Source organism: Pavona decussata, unplaced genomic scaffold (assembly GCF_977016875.1).
Source record: "Pavona decussata unplaced genomic scaffold, jaPavDecu1.1 SCAFFOLD_156, whole genome shotgun sequence".
NCBI lineage: Eukaryota > Metazoa > Cnidaria > Anthozoa > Scleractinia > Agariciidae > Pavona > Pavona decussata.
In genome coordinates this window covers 1365116-1391872 of record NW_028145568.1, presented here as the reverse complement: position 1 = coordinate 1391872, position 26757 = coordinate 1365116, and the positions used below count along the sequence as shown (strand labels likewise).

The 26757-nt window shown below is 39.9% G+C and overlaps 1 protein-coding gene across 2 annotated transcripts in view; it reads left to right on the top strand.

Moving 5' to 3' along the window:
• LOC146465171 (protein KIBRA-like) overlaps nt 1–26757 on the top strand; it is a 91190-nt gene that overhangs the window by 766 nt on the left and 63667 nt on the right. Inside the window, exons 2-20 of one of the 2 annotated variants that reach the window (XR_014868343.1) lie at nt 3194–3234; nt 4639–4707; nt 5443–5537; nt 6390–6446; nt 7346–7519; nt 8128–8382; nt 9774–10079; nt 10771–10943; nt 11063–11561; nt 12386–12931; nt 13851–13922; nt 14057–14137; nt 14506–14628; nt 15435–15737; nt 16282–16434; nt 17105–17224; nt 17588–17725; nt 18530–18603; nt 19208–19383. Coding sequence is in view for 1 of the 2 variants with exons in the window: in XM_085128859.1 (XP_084984985.1) it covers nt 3194–3234; nt 4639–4707; nt 5443–5537; nt 6390–6446; nt 7346–7519; nt 8128–8382; nt 9774–10079; nt 10771–10943; nt 11063–11561; nt 12386–12931; nt 13851–13922; nt 14057–14137; nt 14506–14628; nt 15435–15737; nt 16282–16434; nt 17105–17224; nt 17588–17725; nt 18530–18603; nt 19208–19283 (3355 nt within the window). In the remaining variant the exon portion in view is untranslated. Of the gene's footprint in view, nt 1–3193; nt 3235–4638; nt 4708–5442; nt 5538–6389; nt 6447–7345; nt 7520–8127; nt 8383–9773; nt 10080–10770; nt 10944–11062; nt 11562–12385; nt 12932–13850; nt 13923–14056; nt 14138–14505; nt 14629–15434; nt 15738–16281; nt 16435–17104; nt 17225–17587; nt 17726–18529; nt 18604–19207; nt 19655–26757 lie in introns of those variants that run through there. The other variant, XM_085128859.1, reaches the window with a different exon arrangement.

Genomic DNA, 26757 nt, shown 5'->3' with positions numbered 1-26757 from the left:
TGTACCGTAGGATTTTGTTTTGTTTTCTTTGTTGTATAAGAAAGAATAGAGCTGTCTGGAGCACGGTAAACCTCGCTTGAAGCAGAGATAGCGTGCCGAGTTTTCGTATGATTATTCCTATCGGCCTTTCCGTTTGAGCTTTTATTATTCCCAAATATTTCAGTTATGTAGACGCTTTTTCGCACCAAAGCCGGAGAAATTTCGCTTCCAATCGATCCCTGTTGTTTTAGGAGCCAAGATTTCGCAAGTGCCTTAGAAAGAATGACATTTGCGTGAAACCTTGTAATTACAGCAAGTTTTTTCTTGTGCTCTGGGACCTCTGGAGGAAATCGTTACGTCAAAGTCGATATACCAATAATACCAGAAATTCTCTAATGCGATCGCATTGATTCTTTCGCGAGAAGTTTATGCTGGGGCGATTTAACGAAAGTCGAAGACCGTTTCTGATACTTTGTTGAGACTAAATGCTACCACCCCGGTTCATTTTATCGAGCGATCGAGTTATAAGCAGTGTCTGGGAAGCCCGCGTGACCGAAAGCATCCATGCTATATCGGTGGATTGATCACTATGTCTCTCTTTCAAGTTAATTGGGATTTAGTCCTTTAAGTAAATTTTCAGGCACGGAATGTTTCTCAAGTCTCTGAAGAGCACTAGACGCTTGCATTCTTTGCTCCGGAGACACGTTGCTGAAGTAAGCTTTATATAAGTGGTGCAGGAACATAACAATATATATTTTTAATGACGGCTTATAAAAACACGTTACCCGCGTCTAAAAATAATAAATCTTGGCTTAAATTGTTTCTCTTAGCCAAATTCGCTCTCAACTATAACTTTCTCAGCGTTTTACCTCGCACCATAGTTCCACGATCGATAGTAAACATTGTTGGCTTTTCCTAGAACTACAGTTTCTCTAGGATATTAATTATTATTAACCTTAGCTTACTATTATGGCTTTATCGATATCGCTGCTCTACTCAACAAATATCGCCTGCATTCTTTTGTACTGATAGAATCATCAGGAACGTACTGAACTAAAACGCCTCGATGATATTACGAGGTGTAAATGTTATTTTGTTTCTGCTTGTATTATAATGGCAAATGAAATCAAACTATGAAATAGTGTTTTGGCATATAATTCAGTATAATGTTTATTGAACTTAAGTATTTGAAAGTGAATTTCTCGCTCTTGTTGTCGATGTGTTTGCGTCATTGTAGCGTAGTATTTGCAGTCTTTGGTTTAGAATGTGCAGAAAATGGGGTGAAAATTGTCCTATGTCATTTTTACGCCAAAGAATTCAACATAGTTCGCTAATCTATGGCAACGTGCCAAACTAATTGAATTATTTATCTGTTTCACTTTTCCGTGGTAAATAGTGTTTAAACATCGCACATGTTGTAACACACGCTTACCAGTGGGAAATTTTGTGGCTTTGTACAAATCTGTTGAAATTTTTACACGCCCAAAGGCCGATTTAGCATTCTCTGGACCATACCATGGCTTCCATGCTATAAAAAGAACTGTTTTGCTAGGGAAAATGAGATTAATTTAAATCATTCAATGACATTTATTTGATGGGATTTATAATATCAAGTGCAAAATTGTTTCGGAGCACACCACGCAGGCCATTCTGGGGTAATAACTTGGGAATGTATTCACAGAGTAATGGCTGTCAAATGTTGCAATTTCACTCCTTCAATTAATTCTGCTCCATTGAAGGTCAACAATAGATATGCAACAGTTAAGGGTCATACTGGCAGGTGGCACTCACAGTTTATTAGACCATTCGTTTGGGTATGTGGACATATTTTGGGTTTTAGACAAATGACTGTTTTCTTTAATGCTGAACATATTTCTTGAAATTTCTCATAATAAGTTTTCTAATAAGAAGCAAGAAGCTATTTTACTTCAACCATACGATAGGTTAGATTTTTGGTAGTCAGGTATTGATGGAGGACTGTTAGTGCTGATAATGAAATGTTTTGGGTTGAAGGTTTCAATAAATTCAATTTAAGTCCTGGCTCTAAATTAAGAGTTTTCCCAGGGATATCAGATAGATTTACGGGCACTGAGTAAACATGTTGTATTTTTATGCGCTAATAGTTTACTGACAAAATAAACCATTTGTTAAGCAGCAGTTTTGTTTTCATGTCTCCTGGGAAGTATATATAAACCAATTGTTTCAAATAATTGTATTCGAACAGATTATTCATTAGGTCAATTAATTGTTCCGTATAGAATATTTGTCATACTGTACGAGGTTTTCCCGAGATGGAAATATCACTGTGTGCAATATTGGTCATCAGAATGTTCACATTTTGAATATCTTTCTTGATTGAGCTGTAAGCTGATTGAAAAATAAAAAGATCAGTGGAACAAAATATACAATAACATTGGACACTGAGTGTACAAAATGCACTGTTCATTTGGTGATGATAGTTTTGTGTCCAATTAATTTAAAGTTCTAGAACATTCTTCACCACAAGAGTACTACATACCATGGGCAAACACTGACAGTTTGAAATATGTTTTTATATTGTTAATGTTTCTCTAGAGTGTGTGCATCTTGCATCTTGTAGAGGTGAACACGCAATCTACAGTCCACCCCAACACGTGAAAATGTGAAAGAAATCACACTTCATCCTGAGAATAGAACAAAATGTTTGGAATTTAACAGCACTGTAATTACCTCAAGATGTTTATTGTGTTGGAAAAAAAGAGAAGGCCTCAAAAATTTGTTAGTCTGTGATTTTCTCTTTTGAACTGACTCTAGTACTTGACTCCAAATTGTTATTATGGATATGGATCATTTAAGATTCTTCTCTATTTTATATTCAAGAATCCCGTGGCACTTCATGATCATGCCTCCCCTCAATTGATGATTCTTTGACTATTGACACCTGTTTGCTTGAAAATGTATTTATATTGTAAGGAGAATGTAAAATTTGGAAACTCCTAAGTTATTATGGGATTTTGCCTGTTGTCACACATTTAACAAATGAGGACAACATGAAATGCTTCAGAATCAACTATTGTTACAATAAATTTCCCACATTTTTTGGAATGCTAAATTTTCCTTCAACTGCTCAATAATCATAGCTTCAACAAAGAATGATGTCATGAGGTATAATACACAAGGATCTAAAATTTCATTGACATCTTTTATATCATTAACATCTTTTATTTTTCTACAGGCTGACAAAACCAATGACATTTGCTGACTGTGTTGGAAATGGTATGTTGAACACTCGGACATTTGTTTTACCATTACACGTTGTTTCATTCCAGTGAGCATGATAAGGGAAAGCAAAGCAGGTTCAGCTGTACTTACACTGTTGTTATTCTAACCATGATACTACTAGCAATCTTGGTGGCGTTTCTGACATTTATGGCCCTGATGTCAAAATGTATATTCTCCTCACTGTTCTTTATATGGTATATGTTGGGAGAATTTGCCTAAACATCAAGACATTATCTTTGGTGTTCATTTCCTCCATTTGAGAGCACAACTTGTATGCCTTTACAAAATGATATTGTAAGGATAAATTACAAGCTAATCATGTTAACGGGTGTGGTATCAGTTTTTGACACCTGACTGTTTATTTCCTAGAAAACAGGTTCAATGTGGGGAGACCTTGAATTTTCTTTTTCTTTTTCCAAGTATACCTGTGTCACTAACTGGATAATTTTATCCGGTGGATAAGTCACTATCCAGCAGATGAAATGTATTCCTGTGAATGCATTTTATCTACTGGATAGCAATTTATCTACTGGATGAAGTTATCTGCTCTTTGAACAACTGGGCCTGGCCTTGAAACATAACCACAATTTTTTCACATATACCACTCATCGACATTCAGATCCTAGCAGTATGCATGATGTCTGTCACATGAACCCAGCTCCCACAAGCCTCCTGTTCAGCTCAGTGGTAGAGTATCTAAACTAGAAATTGGAAGGTCATAGGTTTAATTCCTGTTGGGAGAAACTGGATTTTTCTTTTTCCAAGTACACTTGTGTCACTAACTGGAAAAATACATCTGTCATTTTATTCACCAGGCTTAAAACATAACATCACATTTTTTTCACATATACCACACACTGACATTCCAATCCTAGCAGTATGCAGGATGTCTGTCATATGAACCTAGTTTAATGGCCATAGCTCCCACGAGTCTCCTGTGGCTCAGTGGTAGAGCATCCGAACTAATAATCGGAAGGTCTTAGGCTCTACTCCTGATAAGAGCACTCAGACTTTTTTCCGAGTATCCCTGTGTCATTTACTGATTAAATACATCATTCTCATTTATTCACTGGGCGTAAAATATACCATCACATTGTTTCCATTGCGCATATGCCACATATTGACATTCCAATCCTAGCAGTATGCAGGATGTTTGTCCCATGAACCAGTAGTTTAATGGCCCCAGCTCCCACGAGTCTCCTGTTGCTCAGTGGAAGAGCATCCGAACTAGTAATCGAAAGGTCATAGGTTCAATTCTATTTGGATTTTTCTTTTTCTGAGTATGCCTGCATCATCAACTTGAAAAATACATCTATCATTAATTTTTTTCACAAGGCTAAAACCTTTCTTTCAAGTTTCCGACACCTGCAGGAATAAAAGTTTATCTCTCTATTTCAGAACTGCCATTTGGTTGGGAACAGGTGAATGATAAAGTTCTTGGAAAGTATTTTATTGACCATAATACAGGTACGTTTTTAACATCTAACAGCTGTACTCTGTAAAGGTTAAATTTACAATGTTTATTGAAGAAATGTTTATTGTTTTGGTTATGGTTTCTGAAATTTATCCCATATAATTGGAATATCTAAAAACATTGTCACCTGTTTTCTGGTGGTCTTATTCTTTCCGAATTAAATTTTTTAAATTAAATCCAGACTAAGAATGGTGATTAAGAATGATTAAAATAGCAGTCATCAATACATGTAAATAACATGTTAGAAATGCATTCATACACAATTGGACACCATAGCTACAGATTGTGAATGGTGTAATGGAAATTACAGCTCACACCTGTCTAATTGTTCACTTTTCATCAATCACCCTTGCTTATGTATACATGTAGATTTCATTTTGTCAGAGTCTAGTTATGAATGAAATGAAATGACGACTTGGTGAAAGAAGTTTGTGCAAATTTGTTTGAGTCAGCAATTTTTTTGCAAAAAATTAGAGGGCATCTTCAACTACATATGAAGCACATTGTGTGGAAGGAAAAAAAAACATTGCAAAAGATCAGATATTTACAGCTCCATTCATACTGTGAAACTAGCCTTAGGCAAGCTGAAACTGCTTTGCATCACAACAATAGTTGCTAATGTGTCTTTTCTGTTAGGTTGAGGGGAGAATGTTTTGGTTAGAATAAAGTGGATGAGGCCATGTGGGTCATCTGATAATATTGAATAAATATTCCTTGTTATTGTTCAGGTGCACAGCAGCAAGAAGACCCAAGAATACAATGGAAACAGAAGAGAGAAACTATGCTGTCTGATTATTTAGTAGTGGCACAATCTGACTTAGTGGTAAGACAAGCACATGTTAGAATAGTTTGCACTTGAAACTGAGTCACATGCCTTTTTCACCATAATGCAAATATGTGGGAAACACAAACTTGAAAGACTGTTTGTATCTGTGCATGCTTTGGGAAAAATAAAAACGAAAGAAAAGGAAAGGGGCATATACAAAGTTCTGCCTTTGAAAAGGAACTGTTTGCTTTCTTATGCTTGACCTCCCTGCTCTAAATGAAGCCTATAAATGTGTAATGATACAGCCTGAGGGAGTTTTGAAGTAATTAAATTAAGTTCAAAGTGCTGTTTCTAATGGTTGTTGTTATTTGAAGGGAATATAAATACTAAAAGTAAACAGCTTTAATTAAAATTAATGTTTTAGTAAAGCTGCACTTCTGGGCTCAAATGTCCAGGGTGTCACTTGACTTCACATTAATTCATTTACTTGGTGTAGGCTAGCTTACACTCTGAAAGTGTGTGGCAGGGCAGCTAAGTATTAATGCTAACAAAATTGCATGACCTATAACAACTTTGATGTTACCATGGCAAATAGTCTGTGGCAGGCAGGTTTTCCAAATTTTTTTTTTCATATAATTCTTAATTGAAACATTTTCAGTTCCTTGCATTATGCATTCTTACTGCGCATAATTTCTTATTTCATTAGTGCATGCTTTGCGCTTACTAAAACATAGTGAGTTTCCCTACATGTAGATGGTAAGCCCAGTCAATTACTGAATGGCTATTTGCTCCTAAACGAGCATCATGACCTATCTTTTTTTTATCTTGTTATTTCTAATCCTTGTAATCCAGACTATATTTTTAGATGTGCTAATTCTAATGCATAATTTGTGGAATTTCCAATTGAAGGCAAAGCAAGATATGTTGGATGTGAAGAAGCAGAGATTGAATGTTGCACGTGAAGAGGTAAAGCACCATAAAGTCAATAATTATGTTCTGACTGTAGAGTAATAAATCGTAAAATGTGTTTGACTCAATATTGCAAGTGAAGATGCAGCAATTTAACTGAAAAATGCTGGTGAAATTAACTGTGAATTCAAAGACGTTCCTTCAAAGAACAACTGTGTGACAAAAATCACTTTGTAAAATATCTGAAAGGAGTAATGGCATAGGTAAGTAAGGTTGAGTCGCTTGAATTTGAATGGTCACACTCAAGGATTTGATCCACAAATTCGAAAGTTGAAACTTCATTAACTGAATTAATCCTGATAAGCTACAGCAGTCTTAAAATGTGACATCAGAAAAATTTAAATTTATGAAATTATGGGATTTGATGAAATGCCTGCTAGCCAAAAGTTGGCACCTTTTATTCTGGCATGACTTATAATACGGACCATTCTGATTTTCTAGAACTTAGCCTGAGGCCAATATCTCACTCCCCAAATTGCAATAAGATGCTAATTTTTGACAACTGGGCAATTTTCAATGCGTTCTTTTTCAATCTCGTCTTACTGCAGTATGCCATAATTTCTCAAATTTAGGTTTAGTGACATCATCACTTGGACCATATAGTGAACAGCATATGATTTCTCCTTGCAATATCACTGTTGATCTCAAACAAGTTAGCATATGAGACTAAAAAAAATGACCACCTGAGATAATATGCCTTTGATTTTTAAACAAATTCTCCAAATAGTACCAAAAGAAATATATGGAGGGTAGCGAGGAGAATGTACCTGTTGATATTTGACCCAGTTTGATCCAGAGAGTGTGTGAAAAAAAAAATGTTGTATTAAAGAAACAAGGGAATAGAATTTAACGCAATACTATGTAATATCTGAATTTGGGCTCTTGCACAATTGTAGTTTCAGTTTTGGACATCAGAGCTTGAGAAAATGCAGAGACATCAAGAGCGACAACCAAAGCATGCAAAACAAGGGAGCTTAAGTTCATCATCATCCAATTCAACAGTCAGCTCTATTGCTAGCAAGTATGATGTGAATCAGCTGAAGAAGGAGATATCACAAGCAAAGTCCAGGGTATGGAACTACATTTGATGTACCACTAAAGCTTTAAGATTAGCCACATCTTTTTAGCCAAAAAAAAGAAAAGAAAAAAATCTGCTCAAAATTGGGGGCGTGGCTTATCTGCAAGAATACCTATAAAATGTTCCATAAATTTCCTTTAAGTAAAATGTGAAGTCCAATGGTTTGAATGATCATTACATATGTAGTGTCGTTTACATTTACTGGAGTTCAGTCAGACTTTCTCATGATTTGACTATGAATTGCAGCTTAGCTGCAAAGGTGGCTTGCTGTACCAACACTAGAATTCCTCAATTTCTAATGTGTGGAATATGTTATATTACTGTCATTCACTTTCAAATATGACATAAGCAGTTTTCAAGAACGCTTAGACTGTTTACTCACACAAATTGTAAAAAAAGCTTAACAACCTCTTCTAAAAAAAAATTGGACTACACCTTTTATGTTTCATTTCCAAAGCTGAAAATGCATTATTTCAGAAAAATTAAGAATTGGGATCAACTGAGCATTTGAAGGGAATATAGGATTTTTTTCATTGTTTCAGATGTTGCATTAGTATATTCAATTTGCGTCTCTTTCTTTCCGTCTTTTTAATATTACAGGTTGAAGAACTCAAACAAGAGATGGATTCTGTTACTGGTGAAGTCCAAGCTCATGAAGAAGGATTCAAAAGGTTAAAGAAAGTGGACAGAAAGTTGTCCTCTCATGGTGGCTGTAAGAGGGAAGATGTGCAAGGCTTAGTGGAGGAGGTCAAATCCATGCAAAGAACTTTGTTTCTCAAAGAACAAGAGAAACATGAACTCATACAAGCCTTGCTTAGACTCAAGGACAATTTGTCATTGCCTGGTTCAAGCGAGGTGAGAGACAGGTTTCTTCAGTAGCGTTGTTTAGAATAAACAACCTCATAGGTTGTTGGGATGCTTTCTCTCATTCTTAATGATACAAATTGCCTAGGTTCCGGGTAACTACAGACATGTGTTACATCTGTGGCCTTTGAATATATTTGTGTGCAAATTCATCATGTTTATCAACCATTTCATTACTTCTAACAGTATAATGCATCAATCTGTTTGAACCTGGCAATACCTCAGGCATTTGACTGTGTACCATGCCTGAGCAGTGGGGAATTTGAACCAGATTTTAGATTTTATTATTATTTTTTTTTTTGGGGGGGGGGGGGGGTGGGAGCTAGTGGAATTTTTCGCATGGGGTTTTTCTCATTTTTTTAGAGATAGGAGTTTTTCAACGACAGAATTTCGCCAAATTGAGCAGATGCCTCACTCAAAATAGCTTCACAATAGTTTTTCAAGGCATTAATAATACATCACTGTTTGCAAAGCATAAACAGTGACTGATTTAAGCTGAAAATTTGTTATCGAGGCAAATGATATTTTGGTGCTGGGTAGCAGGAATTTGAACAACGTAATCTTTTAAAGTTCAAATGCTTTGGTAGGAGATTGCTCAGGGTGGAGAGGGGAGGGTCTTTAAAGTTTTGAATTGATCAGCACATTAGAATGCAAAGCCTTTTGAAGTCTGAAGTTAAAACCGGTGTTGAAAGAATATAGAATCGGACATGCAAGCATTACAAAATGGACTGAATTCTGGCATCAGGAGACAATACTTAGCATTCTTGGGGATTAAAATTGTTTAAATTGAGGATAAGCTTCTCATGAGCTTATCAGAGTGTTAAATGTAATTTGAGATGAATTTTTCCAAATTGAAAAACAACTTGTTTGTGCAAAAAGGGGACAACACATTACATATGCATTTCGTGAATTTGCACCCGTCGCGATGTTAATCGTACAGTACCTTACCTTAAAATGATAATGTGGACTTGACTTAAAAGCGACTTTAAACCTCTTTTTTAGTTATTTCAGCGTAAAAATACTTCGGGTCGGCTGCATCAGTAGATATTTGAAACAATAACTACTTCCATCAACTAATAAGCAAATAATTTCAAACAATTTACGGTATTAATTTGATAAATATCAAATTTACTTCTAATTATAGCTCTTAGAAGATTCTTATTTCTATCCCAAGAGTTCAGCCCAAGAAGCGAATCAATTATATTATTAGCCTCAAGTTTTAATAAACGCCGTATACGAAATATGGTAAAATGACTTGCTTTAACCTTATGTTTAATACCCCCGGCCAAGAAAGCTGAGCTATTTGAGAAGTTTGTTCTGGAAATGTTGTCCCTAAAGTGCAGGCTAACTTTCTAACTATTGATTCAACTTACCTCTTTTAGGTAAAGGATGATGGTAGCGGTGTAAAGGCGAGTATTGGATCGCAAATGGATCTTGGTTCTGACTCGGCCATTGAACGTTCGACAGAACAATTACCTAAACGAGATAAACAAGAGTTAAAAGCGGAATATAGAGACGCATTAAAAACGGAATCCAATCTACAAAGTGCAATTTCTCGGCTGGACGAGAAAATAACGCAGGTTTTGTCAGATGGCAATAATTCCAGGCCAGGGTTATTGCATGAGAAAGAAACTTTACTCGACGAGCTTCGACGTTTGAATTCACTTGTCCGCAGCGAAGGTGAAAAGGTTAGTACTGTCAAATTGAAAGAAAAAAAAAACTCAGTTGGAAATGCACCACAAACATTTCGAGTTATTCAATGTCAAACTGAGATTTCCAAAGCAGCCTAAAGGGAGAGAAGAAAGAAACGAAGAAACGAACGAAAGCAGACTTTTAAAGAGCAAGTTTGACTTCGCTTCTTGTTTTCCCGCCTTCGCGGTGTTGGCGCGAAGGTCATGCGTGGGTTCGGAAGTCCCGACGCTAACTTCAAAATTCCGATTGTTTCCGAAGATTTCAAAGCATTTAGTAATCGGCGATTGTAACAGAGAGTAAATAATCTTCCTCCGAGGGAAACAAAATAGAGCTAGTACATTGTGTTTAAGAATTCAGTTGTGAAAGATTGAAAGTTAAGCCCAGTGAACAGATGATGCAGGCTGTATTTTATTTGCAGTCAGTGTAGTGGCACAGGTATATTCGGAAAAAAGAGCGGATTTGAATCTTCTTCTTACCGAGTATGCCTAGCTAACTCACTGACTGAAAAAAAAAAAAAAAATACGGTCATCGAGGATTCAGTTGTTCGTAATGTTCGCTCGATGTTTGCTGTTCGTCGCCAAACCATTCCCAGAAGTTTGTGCCCCATATTTGACTGTATGGTGATTGTAACTAACCTTTTATTATTTCTGGCTGCTAATGATGCATTCTTCATGTAATTCCTTGCAGCAAAAACTCGAAGTTGAAAAGGACAAACTAGCAGCGGACCTTGACTCTGCTCGGGAACTATCTCACCAGGTTATTGCTGATAAAGCCCAACTGCTCGCTGAGAAATCGTTGTTAGTTCAGAAGCTTGCTGAACAAACCAAACTCACCAACCTGCTAAATGTGCAGCTCAGAAAGTAAGAGTTTTGTCTTGTCTTTGTCATTTTGTTCCTCGAAACAACAATCTGCTCTATAAAAATACAGCTAAAATTCCGTGGACGAACATTCATTGAATATTTGTATTTATTTCTTTCAGCCTGTCGGGAAGCACGCCCTCAGTGTCCCCCGCTTCCAGCCGGGGCTCCCTCTCCTTATCCGGAAGTCGGGGATCTCTATCAGCCTCCAGCCGAGGTTCCTTGAACTCACTCAACTACCCCGACATGAACCACAGCGGCGGTAGTGAAGCATTCAATCTGCGAGAACTACACCAACGAGTGACAGACATGCTTCAAGGAATGTCGCGTGACACTGTCTCGGCATGTCAGCCTATCTATGAAGTACGGACAACGGGTGCCCCAACGAGTTATACTCCCACTTCCGGTAGGACGACTCATCCCAGTGCAAGTAACTCGTCACAGGTATCGCTGTCATCACGTGACTCGATGTCGCTGTCTTCGCATTCGCCCCCGATCTCTCCGAGTACTAGCGACCGCTCTCCGACGCACTCGCCGGCGACTGCTCGGGTTGTCGCTACCGAAGGAGAGAGTACGGCTGGCTTAGACGGGACAGAGTTGGAGAGGAGTTCTTTGCCTCAGGTTGGTTTATGAGTTGTTTTGTTTTTGTTTGTTTGTTTCTCGTGTGAGAAATCCTCTCAGGCCTGGCCGCTGGTCCAAACAAAAAAGGTTGTTTCATTTCTGCTGTAATGTTGCTGTTGGCAGTTTTGTCTTAAGATAGCCAGCGGCTGTCATAATTTACCCGCAAAAAATGCCAATAGGCTCCTTTTGAAATATTAAAATTCAGCTTGACAACAGGAGGACACAAACTAAGAAAACTGAATAATCATGTTTATTCATTTCTGTTGTTTGTGTCCTCTGGACTTCGATATCAAGTTGAATTTTAATATTTCGAAAGGAGTCTAATTGCCCAAGGGTCCTCGCGGTATTCAAAATAGCGACACAAAGGAGACGCCATTTTGTATGCGCAGATGGCTTTAGAGACATGAATGCGTTCGCTGCTAAGCAAAACAACTAACAGATCTGGCAGTTTGCGCTCTTTTAGCAAATCAAGCCGACTTCTCCAGCTCCATGTATGTCCCCTTGCGTCCAACCACCCTCTTGACTACCAAACAGCCTGCATTTCTTCATTTGGTCCGTCGTATACATTCGTGCAGCCGCTTTTTGAACAGAAAGTCTAGAGCAAGCGAGGAACGCTATAGGCGCACGGGGCTCACTCGAGAATGCACGCTTTTGCGAGTTCGCGCTTCAGGCGATCCGCGTCTCCCTCCAGGAATTTCAAGGGACAAAACGACTATTTTGCCATCTACCCGCCCGCCCTCCGATATTTCTACTGCTCCTACATCCTCTCTGGCCGGAACAAATCTAATTGATTTATTTACACATTTTGTTTCATTTCATCTCAGGCTGAAGGTATTCCAGTTCAACAAAGACTTCGCCTCTTAAACGCAGATTCCAAATCAAACGAATCAATCAACGCTATACCGTTCATTCCCCTGTCTCCCATCACAGAGGGAATCGCAGCACTTCCGCTGAGACGCTACGAGGTCCCTCTACCCCCGACGGGGACGCGGCCCGTTACGGCGGCTCCTTCGGACGAATCCGTTGCGGCGGATAGCGGAGTCTTCGACGCATCTCAAGAGAATTTGAAAGCCGCTCAGAGCAACGGCGACTTACGGACAAGGGCGGCAGACTTCGATGAAGATACGTCGGATACATCGCAGATAAAAATTGGACTGACGTACGATGCAGGCCGTGAAGCTTTGGTTGTGTGTATCGATCAAGCCAAGGGTTTGAAGGCTCTCGGTAACTCGCCACAGTGTAAGACTGTGTATGTAAAAGCCGCGATGTTGCCTTGTGCGCAAGGAGAAAGCTGCGTCTTGGAAACGAAACCTTGTGATTATCAGGACAACCCAGAGTTTGGGGAGCAGTTTCACATTCCACTTGCCGAGGTAAGACAAATAACAAACCAATAAGCTTGGGAGAACCAAAGGAAAATTTTCGCAAACGTGGTAAGCTTTCAGTTAGGAAAAATCTTGCTCAATAACTTTCACTTGAATGATTGTTTCAGCAAAGGGTTTCATCTACAGACTCCAAACGTTTTAACCATCTTAATAATGTGAGTACTGCTCAATAGGTTTCATTTGAATAGTCTCACTTTAGGATTTTATCCGCGGAATCAAAACGTAGAACAACCTTGTGCAGCAGAATAAACATCACCATAGAAATGACCTGTTGAAAAGACTCAAACCTTCGAATCAGCTTGTACAACGGTATTAACAGCACCCGCAGGAAAGAACTGCTAAATTGCTTGCGTTCGAGTGGTTACACTTTTAGTGTTTTATTCGCAGCCCTCAAAATACCGCATAACTCCAGTAAAGAACGTTTTTTAGGTGCTTCTAAGAGGTTTTTTTAGGAGGGTATTTTCAAGGAGGGCGTATAGTTGGAGACATTGGTCGAGGGACTCTTTCGCGCTCAAAATTGGCTGGGTGTGGCAGTGAAACCAGCTTCAAACACTAAGCAAACGGCTTAAAATAGCGAACCAAACAATCCATTGGCTTATTTTCAATAAGGCTTAATATCAGTAGTTATCGTCTGAGTATGTTGTGGTGGTGTTAGGGGGGGGGGGGGGGGGAGAGGAGAGATTATGTTTGAAATTTTACATTTTACGGAATGTGGCTTCATGTTTAGCTCTAACCAGGATAATTTACTTTGAGACGAATTCCGTTTAGTACATTGCCGTGGAAAAGAGCAAAAAGGGTTGCGCGCTGATTAACTTTAACCAGATCAGTTTTTTTCTTCATTCAATGTCTGCCTATGTATCGTCATTGTGAGGAGAAACTGTGTGATAATCAGTTTTGTCTCTCGTAGAGCAAGCTCACCAGCAAAACACTACAGGTGAACATCATCGCTGTCAACACGTTTGAAGTTGAAGAGCTTTTGGTAAGTACGTCTATTTCTAACCTCACCATGAAAATGAGGTGGTTTTCTTTCATTTTGTGATCTCTTTATTGGAAAGTCATCATCGTAGTTTATTTCGTTCTCTGACTAATCATTATTTTTGAACTTTTTTTAAGGGTGGAGCACAAATCAGCCTGGCGGATTTTAGCATCAAAACTCCCGTGCGATTTCGTTGGTACAACCTTTTGAGTTCCGCGGTAAGTGGAAAAAAAGAAAAAGAAAAAAGAGAAGATAATTGGAAATTTTGACACACCCGGGAACGATCCTCTTTTTAACAGACAGGAGCAGAATTGGCATGGTAGTAGGTTGCGGCTTTCAATTTATTGTCGTAAAATGAAAACCAGCTTACCCGGGTGCGGCGAATTCCAAGAATGAGGACAAAAAAGACCCCTCCCCCCTCCTCCACACCCCGAAAAAAAACAAAACAAAACGCAGTGAAAGCATGAATCTGCAATATATAGGGCACAAAGCAAAAAACAAGCCATCATTTCCTACCACAGGGCACGATTGGTTCTGCGGGCTAAGTTCAAAGCAGATAGGTGACATGAACTTCATTTGCTTGCAGTTCTTTCAATCCGCTGCAGCGAAATATCAACGAAAGAGCACCACTGTGGTACCTTCGATTGCCTCCATGTCCCTGGAGAGCGTATGTGAATCAAAACGAGGCAATTTGCGACCTAGCTCATGGGTGAGTTGTAAATTTTGTTGAAGGAAAAAACAACTTCTTTTTATATGAAAGAAAGGTGATGTTGTGTTTTAAGCCTGGTGAATAAATAGTAGATGTATTTTTCAGCCATCGTATTGGAAGAACCCGAATGTTCTTTTTGCAAGTATGCCTGTGTCACTAACTGAAAAATACATTTATCAACTTCTTTTTAATTAATATTCACCTCCAATCTTGTTCGGGAAAATTTCGTGATGGTGGACCATACGCAACTGCATAAGCTGCGTTCATAAGTACGATTGGTCTTTCATGTATGAGATCTTAACACCCGTTAAGTAGAGAACAACATAACCTTCGATCAGGCGATTTTCGCTAGGTAATGGACAGTGTAAGAGGTAACAAAACTGCAGTGTATGCCACACTAGGCAAAGAAAAAGCCTTCGACCTCTGGATTTGATCAACTTTTATTTTTAACACTCTAACTCTGTAGAGTCAATTCTCTGATTCATAATTTCTATCATTAGTGCTAGCGTCAGTCAAGTATTCGAATTAAAATTTAATAAATATCATGCATAGATCATTGGATGCTTTTCCTAGTTGCAAATCTTCTTAATCGTAGTAAGTAATTTGTTTCTTACACTAATATTCATGAATAGAAGGAGCTGTCCCAGGACTCTTTCTTCCGCTGTAGTTTGTGGTCTGTAGTTAGGTAAACGCTAATGGCGTTTTAATCCCCTAAACCTGAATTTTTGTCTTAATTTGTTATAGACTGTGGTTCCATTGATTTGTAGAAATACATTAAATCTGCCTTTTTGTTTTCTTTGGATTAGTGTGAGGGCTCGACGTTCAGCCTCGAGTCAGCGGCTGCATTCGAGCGAATGCCCTTTAGATCAGTAAGCCAAGAGGTGCTCAACCATCCTGTGGAGAGCCTTCCTATTCGCAAGCACACCGCTGGAAAGCCGGTGGAAAGAGCGCAGTCTCAAGGCGATAGTGTGATCAGTGGTGGCTCTCTTCAAGATAGAGACAGCGACTTTGAACGATCGCCTGTGGCTCGCCCCAGACCTCCGCTGGCGAAATCAAAATACACGCGAAAGTTTTCCGATCCACAACCACTGGGCTTGTTTCCAATCCACGTAAGTTGAAAAATGTTGCACCGTTTTTCTCCGTTGTAATATTTTTAATACGCTTCAGAATACGGTCAAGTATTATACGTTTTAGTTTGTTAGTTCGAACGCGGGTATTGCGGGAAATTTTTGAAGCACAGAAGAGAGCGGCTATTAAAAAAAAATAGGCAGATTTAACCGCAAAACGGCGATCGATTGATCATCGATCAGTCAATTAATCAGTCAATCAATCAATCAATCAATCAATCAATCAATCAATCAATCAATCAATCAATCAATCAATCAATAAAGCAGTCAGCCAGCCGGTTGTCTGGTTGCTTGGTCGCCAGGTCAGTCAGTCAGACAGTCAGTGAGACAGACAGTCGTCAGCCATTCAGTCTGTCTGTCTGTCAGTCAGTCAGTCAGTCAGTGAATCAATGAAGCAGTCAGCCAGCCAGTCGTTTGGTTGGTTGGTCTCCAGGTCAGTCAGTCAGACAGTCGTCAGTCATTCAGGCGGGCAGCTGGTCGTTTAAAGTAAGAAATTATTTCAAATTATTGTAACTTGTTTCTAAAGGGAGAAGACGACGAGCTTCCCATGATGTCACTGAACCGTATGTCTTATGACATCAACCTAAATCGCAGTAACTCAGACTGTACCACTCGCAAAACAGACGTCAGTCCTTTTGTAAGGATGTCCGTGGAACGAACAAGCATGAGAAGGAAAAAGGTAAATTGGGTACCGATAAGAAATTGTGAAACGTGAAGTTACCTGAACCAATTCCAGAGCATGTTAAGTTGCCTCGAGGCTTTGACACTTAAGGTTTAATCCCACAAACTTCAGAGATTTATGTCTCGTATATCTCGTAGAGCCATGATAAGTGCGAGAATAATTGCATGAAACGTTGCCTGGTATAGCATGACTTCCAACCGAGAACGCTTTTGCAAGACAATTTGTTGCAACTGCTAAAAAAGTAGAACTGGTTTCTACTTTCGTGAACGGATTCTGAGGCCAGCTGCACGAAACATCTACTGTACCATCTTCTTCATTCTTATCTTGGTATATGCAGCAGGACTGTTTGCCGTCCAATTTCAAAATAAGTGGGATGAGAAGATTCCCAAGGACGAGCAAACCTATCTAGGTAGAAGCGCAGTGCGATTCCACTCTGGGTGTCAAAGGACTCATTGAATCCGATTGTTTCAAATTGGACAGCATGTATTCCAATTACCACAGTTACAATTTTAGGGCAGACATTGATTGTTCAGCTATATACGGTCTTTACTTTACTTTACCTAACAACTACATTTTGCATTGGGTCATGGGTTATCCTATCCGAGAAATATTTGGGCAGATAATCGCATAATATTTAGGCTAATGTTGTGTATTTTCTTGCCTGCAGCGCCCAATGTCATGGCAAGGAATTCAGCAATATCAGCAGCTTATACCTCATTTAGAGGAAGGAAACGACAGAACAGCGATGGATCTTGAACTTCACCTCGAGGCCTCAAGAGCCAAACAGGTTTGTAGCTGACTTTCATGAGAATTCTTCTGTTCTTAAGCTTTATACTGTATTTCTCAGTTCTTCTTGTGTTGGTTGTTGTCGTTAGTGATAAGAATTTGGAGTTGCATAAGAAGAAGGTGATCTCAGCACTGCTGATTTTCTTGTGAAGTATTTTGAAGGAAACCGTGGTTTTAATCAGCAATTTATCATTACTGTTTCCGTCGAGGGAAGCGAGATTTAAAAAGCCCGCTGTCGATTTTTCAAATGATTAATCGAGAAATTCAAGTACGAGAGGTTGAAAATTGAACAATGTGTTTCGGTAAATTTCAATGACGACAACGGAAGCAAACCCAACAATTTTTGTTTATTTCGTGTCTTTAGTTACAAGTGAACGATGAAATTAGAAGGTTGTCCCAGCTGAAGAAGAGGATCGAGGAGGCTATCGACGGAGGATCGACGGAGATTCCTAAGTGGCTTGAAGAAAGTGAGGAGTTTCAAACACTTCTAAGAGATGTGGAGGTGAGTTCCCTGAACGCTAATTCTTCTTATCGATCATCTTCCTCTTTTTATAGTCGGGAAAATAGGCCAATTCCGAGTTGCAGTGAACCTCATTGTGAAAGCGAGGTTAAATGCAAAGCTTGTCATTTAACAATAAGACGGCGAGCTCGAGGTTTCTATCGGCCGATGGTTGGCGAGGGGCGAAGCCCCGAGCCAACTATCAAAGGCGATAGAAACCGAGAGCGAGACGTCTAATTGTTTTAGCATACCTCAGTGATCGGTCTATGAAGCAAAAAAAATCTTTATATTTCATAAATTTTGATATATTTGTGCAGTGATGCATGCTAAATCGCGCGCACTCTGACAAACTGCTGTCTATCGATCGATAGACGGCAGCTGATTAGCCAATCAGATTGCGCGTTACGCGATAGTCGGTCACTGAGGTATGCTAAATGAAATTAGTTTGTTTGCACATGATTTTCATTCACATGCAAACAAAACTAGTTTTCACTTGGAGAGCTTTGCACTCAGCCTTGCGTTCGTAACGAAGTTCAAAGTAACTCGGAAATTGCCTACTAGGTCATTTAGGTTTCCAAGCTTTCATTTATCCATGTCTAGAGCACTTAGAAGAACTCTTAAAATGCGAGAACTGTAATTTAGATATTAATTTACACGGCAGCTGACACAGTGCGATTAAAAAAGTCACGAAATGTTTTTTGGTTACTGCAGCTTAAGGTGGATTTCCTTTTTTCAATGTTTTTTCGCTATTTAGCTTGAGACACGTATTTGTGATTAGTTTATTGAGAAATGGTTTGTTATTCCTAGGGCTTCAGAAGCTTAAACCTTCACAGTTACCGCGGTAGAAGTCCTTATTCGAGAAGAAGCCACAAGGCGTTAAGGTAGGATGTCCTTTGATTGGTTTGCTATGGCTTCTGAAAGCCACGTTGTTTAACTCCTTCCAACCAATGAGGACAATTTACTTGCTTACTCAGCCAATCAGGTGCAGGACCAGAGTAACGATTTGCCACACGCGACATTCCCCGCGCTTTTTACCATTGCCTCTTGTGGTAAACTTGTCTACCTTGCATTTATTTACCGGCAATGATGCCGTTACCATCACTCGCCATTTTAGTCTCTACAACAAAACTCGTGCATTCCAGAAATTAATCGGAGGGATCAATTTAAATAAATTCCTTTTAAGACTACAGCAGTCCCCTGTTTTTTCTTAGAAAACAATTTTCTCGCTCCCTCGCATGGTAAGATTCCTTTACTATCCGTAAGAAAGGTAAGGCACTGCTCGTATTTTTACCCCTTTCTGGTTTGCTGGTATATCGCTTGTTGGCCAACTGTTCATTTTTCGGACAATCTTTCATCTCTCCGATATACCAACCACGTGAAGGGGGTTATTTACTAAATGATAGCATTTGCAAAATTGTACCACCTTTGACTGCATTTCGACTAAGGAATAATTTATACCAATGTTTTGCTTTTGCTTTCTTTTAGGGAACGACTTCCTTCACTTCATCCCAAGCAAGTGAAGTCCCCAGCGAATCCCAATGGCAGTGAACATTGGGTGTGAGACCGTGTACAAATCAAAGGCGCCGATTGAAGTCGATACTCCTCACAAGCTCTGGGAGAAAGAACAACCGAAGGCAAATCGGTTCCCTTCATGAAATGAGGTCAAGAAAGTGAGCACAATACACAAAGCTTGAAAAAAAAAATATATGGGCGTCCGTTTTGTCTCAAGTCTGTAGGTAGTTCGTCCTTGTTGTTGCTATGTAAAAGCTTAATTGACGGTTGTTGTTGTACAAACGGACCAAAAACTTTCAAAAAGTGTAAATTAAGTTGTCTTTTCTATCCGACGAAAGAGAACTACTCTATAAAAGTGTTAGAACTGTTACACTTGATATTTTTGTAGTTTGTTTGTAACCTTAAGTAATTTTGTACGCTTTGTTAACTAAAACTGGACTTTTATCCACTGTATTTGTAATCTGCTAAGCTTCAGTCACAAACTTGGTCGTGCATTTTGTTAGATAGATGATTAGAGCAAATATATATTGCACAACTTTTTTTTTTTCACTAACATTTCGACGGTAGGCTCAAAAGTTCATCCAATTTGTCTAGTATATACTTGGCGTTAGTTAAGCCCGTCTACACAGGTCGTTTTTAATGTTGGTGCTTCAAGTTTTCGCGCGTTCTCAAGTTGCATGTTTGAATGATTCCTTCATACTTGTTGCGACTTTTGTGCGGTTTGAGCGCGACTTCAGCGAGAAAAATTACAGGTTCTCTGAAATGCAATTTTGAGTCATTTGCCCCCTCCACTCCCCCTCCCAAAAAAAAAGAAAAGAAAAAAATGGCCAACCTCCCAACATGCTTGAAACCTCCTGCAATAGCTAGCCCAAATCACACCCAAATCGCACGAAAAATCACCAGGGTGTCTGCAACCGCGATTCGGAGTTGCAGCCGGTTAGTCGAGAAAGAAGAGATCACGACGGAAATCACATTAGAAAATCGCTTGTGTTAACGGGCTTTTATCGATGCTGTTTCCCTGACGTATTGTCAACCGGTTCGTTTCATAAATGTGCTTTTTGTTGAGCAATAGTAACGCGAATACCTTTGTGTCATGTAACTGTTGGTTTAGGTACACTTAACTCCTTCACTCCCAGAATAAAACTTGAGCGAGTCTTGATTAAATCCTACAGTGTGACCATTCAACTGGAAGCACTTCAGAACTTTAGAATGGTGCTGTTTATTCAGTTTCTTGAATTGTTTTATATCAAGCCCTCGTCGGAGTGAATGAGTTAAATGTCGTAAATGTAGTTGTACTTTATTCTGCGTACAACCGCTGGCTCCCTTAGCAGACGTCTGTGCGCAGGCCGTTGTACTTGTAGTTTGTACGTTTTAATATCCTTCTGATGAAGAATATCTGACGAAAGCCTAAATAGTGCAATTTAAATTCTCCATTTCCTTTCACTAAAAGCGTGCAAGAAATGCACCTCAGAAGTAAGAAATATACACCAAAATATGGTCCCCAAAAATATAATTGAAGTCTTGCTAAAATCTTATATATATATTATATACTCTACTGGTAATTTGTTAAAATTTTGTATCCCAAATTTTGTTCATACATGGGATGTACATATTTATTTATTACGTTGACACCTATATATTCCATTTGTGAAGAATAATATTTTAATATATGGCATTATATACTCAGGATAACCTCCAAGATGACCAGTTCACGGTCATTTGGTTTGTTATATAAATTCATTCGTTTCTCGTGTAAACGACATAAGGTAATAAAGGAGAAAGCATTATTTTGTAGAACAGTGCCTGTGTTGTGTATCACTTCTTTCTCAGCCAATAAGAAGTAAAACCGACGGTGACTTGGTCACATGCGTTTTCCTGTGCTTGGCCGCTGGTTCCAAACACGTGGTTCGAATTCGAGTTGTGTTTTTTTAAAACTCGTGACAGTGGCAACCAAGGAAAACACTAAAGAAAAATTTAAAAAATGTTCACTCTTGTGTTCCCAGAAGATTTTGTGCCTTTCTTTAAAGGCGTATTAGTTGCCCCCGCAGGGTTTTGGCCGAGGCACTCTAGAATCCCCCGCGTGTATATATACAAGGAATCTTTTAATAAAAAAAAGTAAGAAATGTGTTTGTTGTATAGGAAGGTTTCCCGATTTGATGAAACTAGGCGAACGCGGTGGTCTCGGGAAATTTTTTAGCAAGCGCGCAAGGTGGTGTTGGAAAGTTGAAATACAATATTACATGATTGAAATAGATTTACATTATCTGGTTTACATGTATATAAATAGATTGTAATTCATGATATTTTCTAGCGATACATTGTTGCAAGTTTTTTTTTCATGTTTTGCCCAAATATTACAATATTGTATGATTGTCATAGATTTCATTGTCAGATTTACAAAGCAATATGTTGACTATTTCTATGAATACTAGCTCCAATAAAATTGTTAAGAAAAAGTTCTCCTTGAATGGTAGGCTCAAAATCCAAGTTTAACCCCAATAAATAAACGGGAAAATGGTAAACAACAAAGTGTGAAAAGAGACTACAAACTCTAGCAAAAAAACTGCAAAACCTTGTACGCGTCAACAAAATCGTACGCGCCATAAAAATTTGAAATATCGCGCGCGTGTCACGTGATCACGCGCGCGCAAAGTTCTCCGCAAGGGGGTAGTCTCAACGTCTCAAAGAATTCAAACATCTTCCCCACTCGGTCAGTGTTCATCATAATCATCGAGTTCAGCAAAACACTGATCGACTTGACGTCTCTTCATTTCACCAACAACAGCTGCCTTCCTTCTGAGTCTTTGTTCTGGATGGGTGCAAGTTGGTGAACTTGCATCTGCAACTTCCGTTGTGGTAACTTTAAGAGGATACAACTTCTGTAAGGGTCTCCTAAGACGGGTACGTTTGCCTTTGTTTGAGATAACTTCCACCGTTGCTCCTCGTACAAGACCATCGTTCCCTGGATGAACGTCTTGAACCTTTCCAAGCTTCCACGTTCCTCGGTTAGACCTTCCTTCTTCCATTACAGTAACTATGTCTCCTAGCTGAATTGAGCGACCGGTGAAAGTTCCCTTCTTAGTCCTGTGGTGTTCTCGCAACTCTACCACGTATTCTCGCTTCCAACGGTTCCAGAAATGGGACAGCAGTAACAGTAAATAACGCTGTCTTCTTGTGAGAAGTGAAACTTGACTTTTCTCTTCTTCGTCGACTACAATTTCGTCAGGAATTGAAAGCAATCTTCTCCCTGTCATCAAATGAGATGGTGTGAGTGGTTCCTCAATATCTTCTGAAGACACGTACGTCAGAGGGCGGGAATTCAACACGCATTCCACCTCGGTAACAACAGTCAATAGTTCTTCATACGACAACTTGGCATTCTTGAGAATTTTCTTCAGACAACGTTTCACAGAACGAATCAAGCGTTCAAAGAAACCACCCCACCAAGGGGCTCTTTCCAAATTAAACCTCCACTTCACCTTAAGATTCAACAGATACCTCTGTACTTCTGGAAGCTCAAACACTGAAGACAATACTCTTGCGGCGGTCTTGAAAGTTTTAGCGTTGTCTGATACAACCAACCTCGGAATACCGCGTCTACAAATAAAACGTTTGAAACTTCTGATGAATGTTTCAGTGCTGAGATTGGGTACCACTTCAAGATGGACGGCTCTGGTGCTTCCACAGGTAAACAGTGCAAGGTAGACCTTCTGCATATTGCTCTGCTCTTCATTTTCGCCACTCCTCACAAATAGCGGTCCAGCAAAGTCAATTCCAGTATTTGTAAAGGCAGGGTTCTCTTCCACGCGGAATTGAGGCAATGGTGCAGTTGGCGGGACGGCATAATGCTTGCCTTCGGTCTTCTTGCAATTCACACATTTCGATATTACCTTTCGAACAGTTTGTCTTCCCCTTGTGACCCAAAATCGAGATCTCAGTTCCGTTAAAGTTTCCTTAACACCATTGTGTAGCACTCGCTGATGGCAGTCATCGATAATAAGCACTGTCAAATGATGGCCAACTGGCAAAAAAATAGTATGTTTAGCATCAAACGGTATGGATGCGTTTTGCAATCTTCCCCTGCATCTGAGTAATCCATTGTCATCTGAGTACAAGCCAAGTTGTTGCTTCAAATTCTCGAATCTTGGGGACCTGGCTACAGCTTTCTGCATTTCCTTCAACCACAAGATTTCTACAGATTCACATTCTTCAGGACTGAGCGGTCCGACTAGTTTTTCTTTAGTCTCCTTTGACCTTGTGTTACGCAGAAATCGTAGTACAAAGGCAGTTACTCTGATTAGGTGTTTGATGTCGCCAAATTTGTTAGGGTCCAATACACTGGACAGACTTGGGATTCTGCTTTCCACAACGAGTCCAGTAGAATGAATCAGCTTACTCTTCGGTTTGTCGCTAGGACGCATCTCATCATAGTAGTCACGTGACAATTCAGTGACATCCGCAGGGCTGGGCCACTTATTCTTTCCTTCGAGCAGCCAAGGGGGTCCATGCCACCAAATTTCAGACTCTTGTAAGGTCTCCGCACTCATTCCACGGGACGGCAAATCAGCTGGATTTTCATAACCTGGGCAGTGGTTCCACGATTCAGATGGGATAAGTCGTCGAATTTCTTTGACTCTGTTCTGCACAAACTGCTTGTACTCTCTGTCGACTCCCTTTATCCAGTGCAGTGTCGTCATGGAGTCAGTCCGGCAGAAAACTTCATTAATTTGAGCTATCGGTTGAAGCGCCTCTCTGATACGCTGGACTAGCCTCGCTAATATCAACGCAGCTAAAAGCTCAAGTCGTGGGATTGTTGGTTTCATCAGGGGTGCAACTCTAGTTTTGCTCATGATAAGCCGGGTCGAGAAGCCTTTAATCGTCTCGATTCTCAAATATACGGTAGCAGCGTAGGCGACTTCTGAACTGTCTCCAAAACCATGGATTTGCAGAGAGGTTACTTGATCTCTAACGTTGTGGAAATAGCATCTGTTAATCGAAATAGACTGAACTTTCATCAGATCTGACAACCAACTTGTGTACTTGAAGTTCAGTTCATCACAAAGAGGTTCGTCCCAGTCAGTCTTTAATTTGCACAAATCTTGAAAGAGGATCTTGACTGTGATAAACAGTGGAGATATGAAACCGAGAGGATCGTAAAGTTTAGCGACGACTCTAAGAACTGATCGTTTGGTCAATGGCAAGTCTTTAGCAAAGTTAACCAGCCAATCAAAACGTAGAATGAAGGCATCTCTTGTTATGTCCCAGTTCAGACCAAGAACCTTTCTCTCTTCAGATGTTTTGCCTTTCATTCCAAGATGAGTTGTCGCGTATGTTTGATCTTCTTCTGCTACTGTAGCAACCTCTGTGATAGGAACGCCTTCCTCGTGATCAATCCACTGCATCAGCTTCTGTGAATTTGAAATCCACTTTCTCAAATTGAATCCTCCATCTTTCATTCTAGATCTTGCCTTCGAATAGAGTTCGAAGGCCTCGGAATCATTGTCCTTTCCCCCGTTGAAATCATCCACATAGAGAGAGTTCAGGAATTCGTTTACGAACTGAGGATCGTCTGATTCATAGCTTGTGACGAGGTGTCTTATCGTGCCATTTAGGAGAAAGGGTGAACTCGTGACACCAAACACAACTCGGTTAAAGCACTTGCGAACAATTCTGGGGACTTCACTTGTAGGGTCATCTACCCACAGGAAACGTAAGACATCTCGGTCGGGCTCTGCCACTCCCACCATTAAAAAGGCTTTCTCTATGTCGGCTGACAAGGCAATGCGATGATATCTGAAACGCATGAGGACGTCAGATATGTCAGAGAGTAAAGGTGGATTCGTACCTTAGTCGTCTGTTTATCTTCACGTATAACTGGATGGTGTGGCAAGTAATGGAGGTGACCAACCTTGATTTCAGAGTTAGAATCAACTTTAGAAATAATTCCCTTGGACGACTGTTCTTCTATTATTCTGTTGTATTCGGCGAGTAATTCAGGGTTTCTTCTCAGACGCTTCAAGACAGAATTTAGGCGTGAGACTGAAACTTCATAGTTGTCTGGTAGCAAAGGGTGATGTTCCTTCCACGGTAAAGATACTTCATAGCGGCCATCGCGCTTGTGAATCGTATCCAAGAACTTGTCATGAACAGATGCTTCGTTTGCTAACACGCCAATGCTCTCTAACTCCCGGAATTTCTTCATTTCTTCCACTAACGGGTCTCCATGTTTTTCCTCTGAAACAGCCTCGAAAGGATGCGACGTGTCAAGTCTCAGGGTGTGGCAGGTTGTCAGATTCACTTCAGATTCAGAACTCAGTTCTTGGGGTAAGGGACCGGATAGTACCCATCCAAGAGTCGTTTTCATGGCGACAGGACCAAATTCCCCCCGCGTTTCAGATCTCCGGTAAAGAAACACCAATAGATGTCATTTCCAATCAAGATATCCACTTCTGAGCCGCAATCCACGACTGGGCAATCCGCGAGTTCTAAATCAACCAAATGTCTGTAAGATTGTTGGGCAAGTTGCACTGATTGATCCTTTACAGGGCTGCAAATTAGGGGAACTACATGCGCAGTCATCTGAACTGTCGAGCTGTCTACACCAAGTCCTTTGACACAGAATTCAACGACATCGCATTCTTTTTCAGTTGCTCGTTCTACTGCCCGAAAGTCTTGATAAGAAGCTTCTCGGATTTTATAGCGGATAAATTAAGCTTCTTCCTGGCACGTTTGGTCATATAGCTTCGCTGACTTCCACTATCAAACAAGATTCGCATAGTGAGACCAGTGTGGAGCTGATTAACGCTAGACACCTCGCCTCGTACACGGTTGTTAAAAACTTCCTTTCCTGGACTCCCTCTTGACGCGCAGTTGTACATTTGGCATTATTGCAAATCGGCACATGATGCTTTCCTGAGCAATCATGACACGTGCTGCTAGAGGGGGCAATTCCGCACTAGACGACTGCGACGCAAGCACAAGAAACAACGCCCCTGTTGTTTTAATAGATTTCTTCTAGCTCCAATATCAGTGATTGTGGTACAACGTGCGCTGGGGTGCTTCTGTCTGCAGTACGTACAACTCACAGACTTCTCTTCTGATTGTGTTACTAAGGCAGATGTGGTAGAGGGGCCTGACCTACCCTTAATAAATCTCCCGACATTCGACTTCACTGGGATCACAGCTGGTTCAGACAAGTTATTTCCAATCAGTTCACAGCGCTCCCTTGCTTCAATTTCGCTGTCAAAGGCCATTAAGAGTACATCTAAGTCCCACTGTTCTTTATCTATGGACCTTGAAATTATTAAGCGCAGATTTGCTGGTAGTTTCTCCTTCAGAAGGGGTATCAACAACTTCCCATAAGATTCACTTTCCAACCCTATAGCTTGAAGAGCGCGAATGTGGGCCTCAACTTGATCGTAAAGCTCCCTTAGACGTTTCAAGTTACTGTCAGATGCTACTGCTGCTATCTTAACGAGACTCCCTATATGTGCATTGATAATAACTTGTGGTTGCCCGAAACG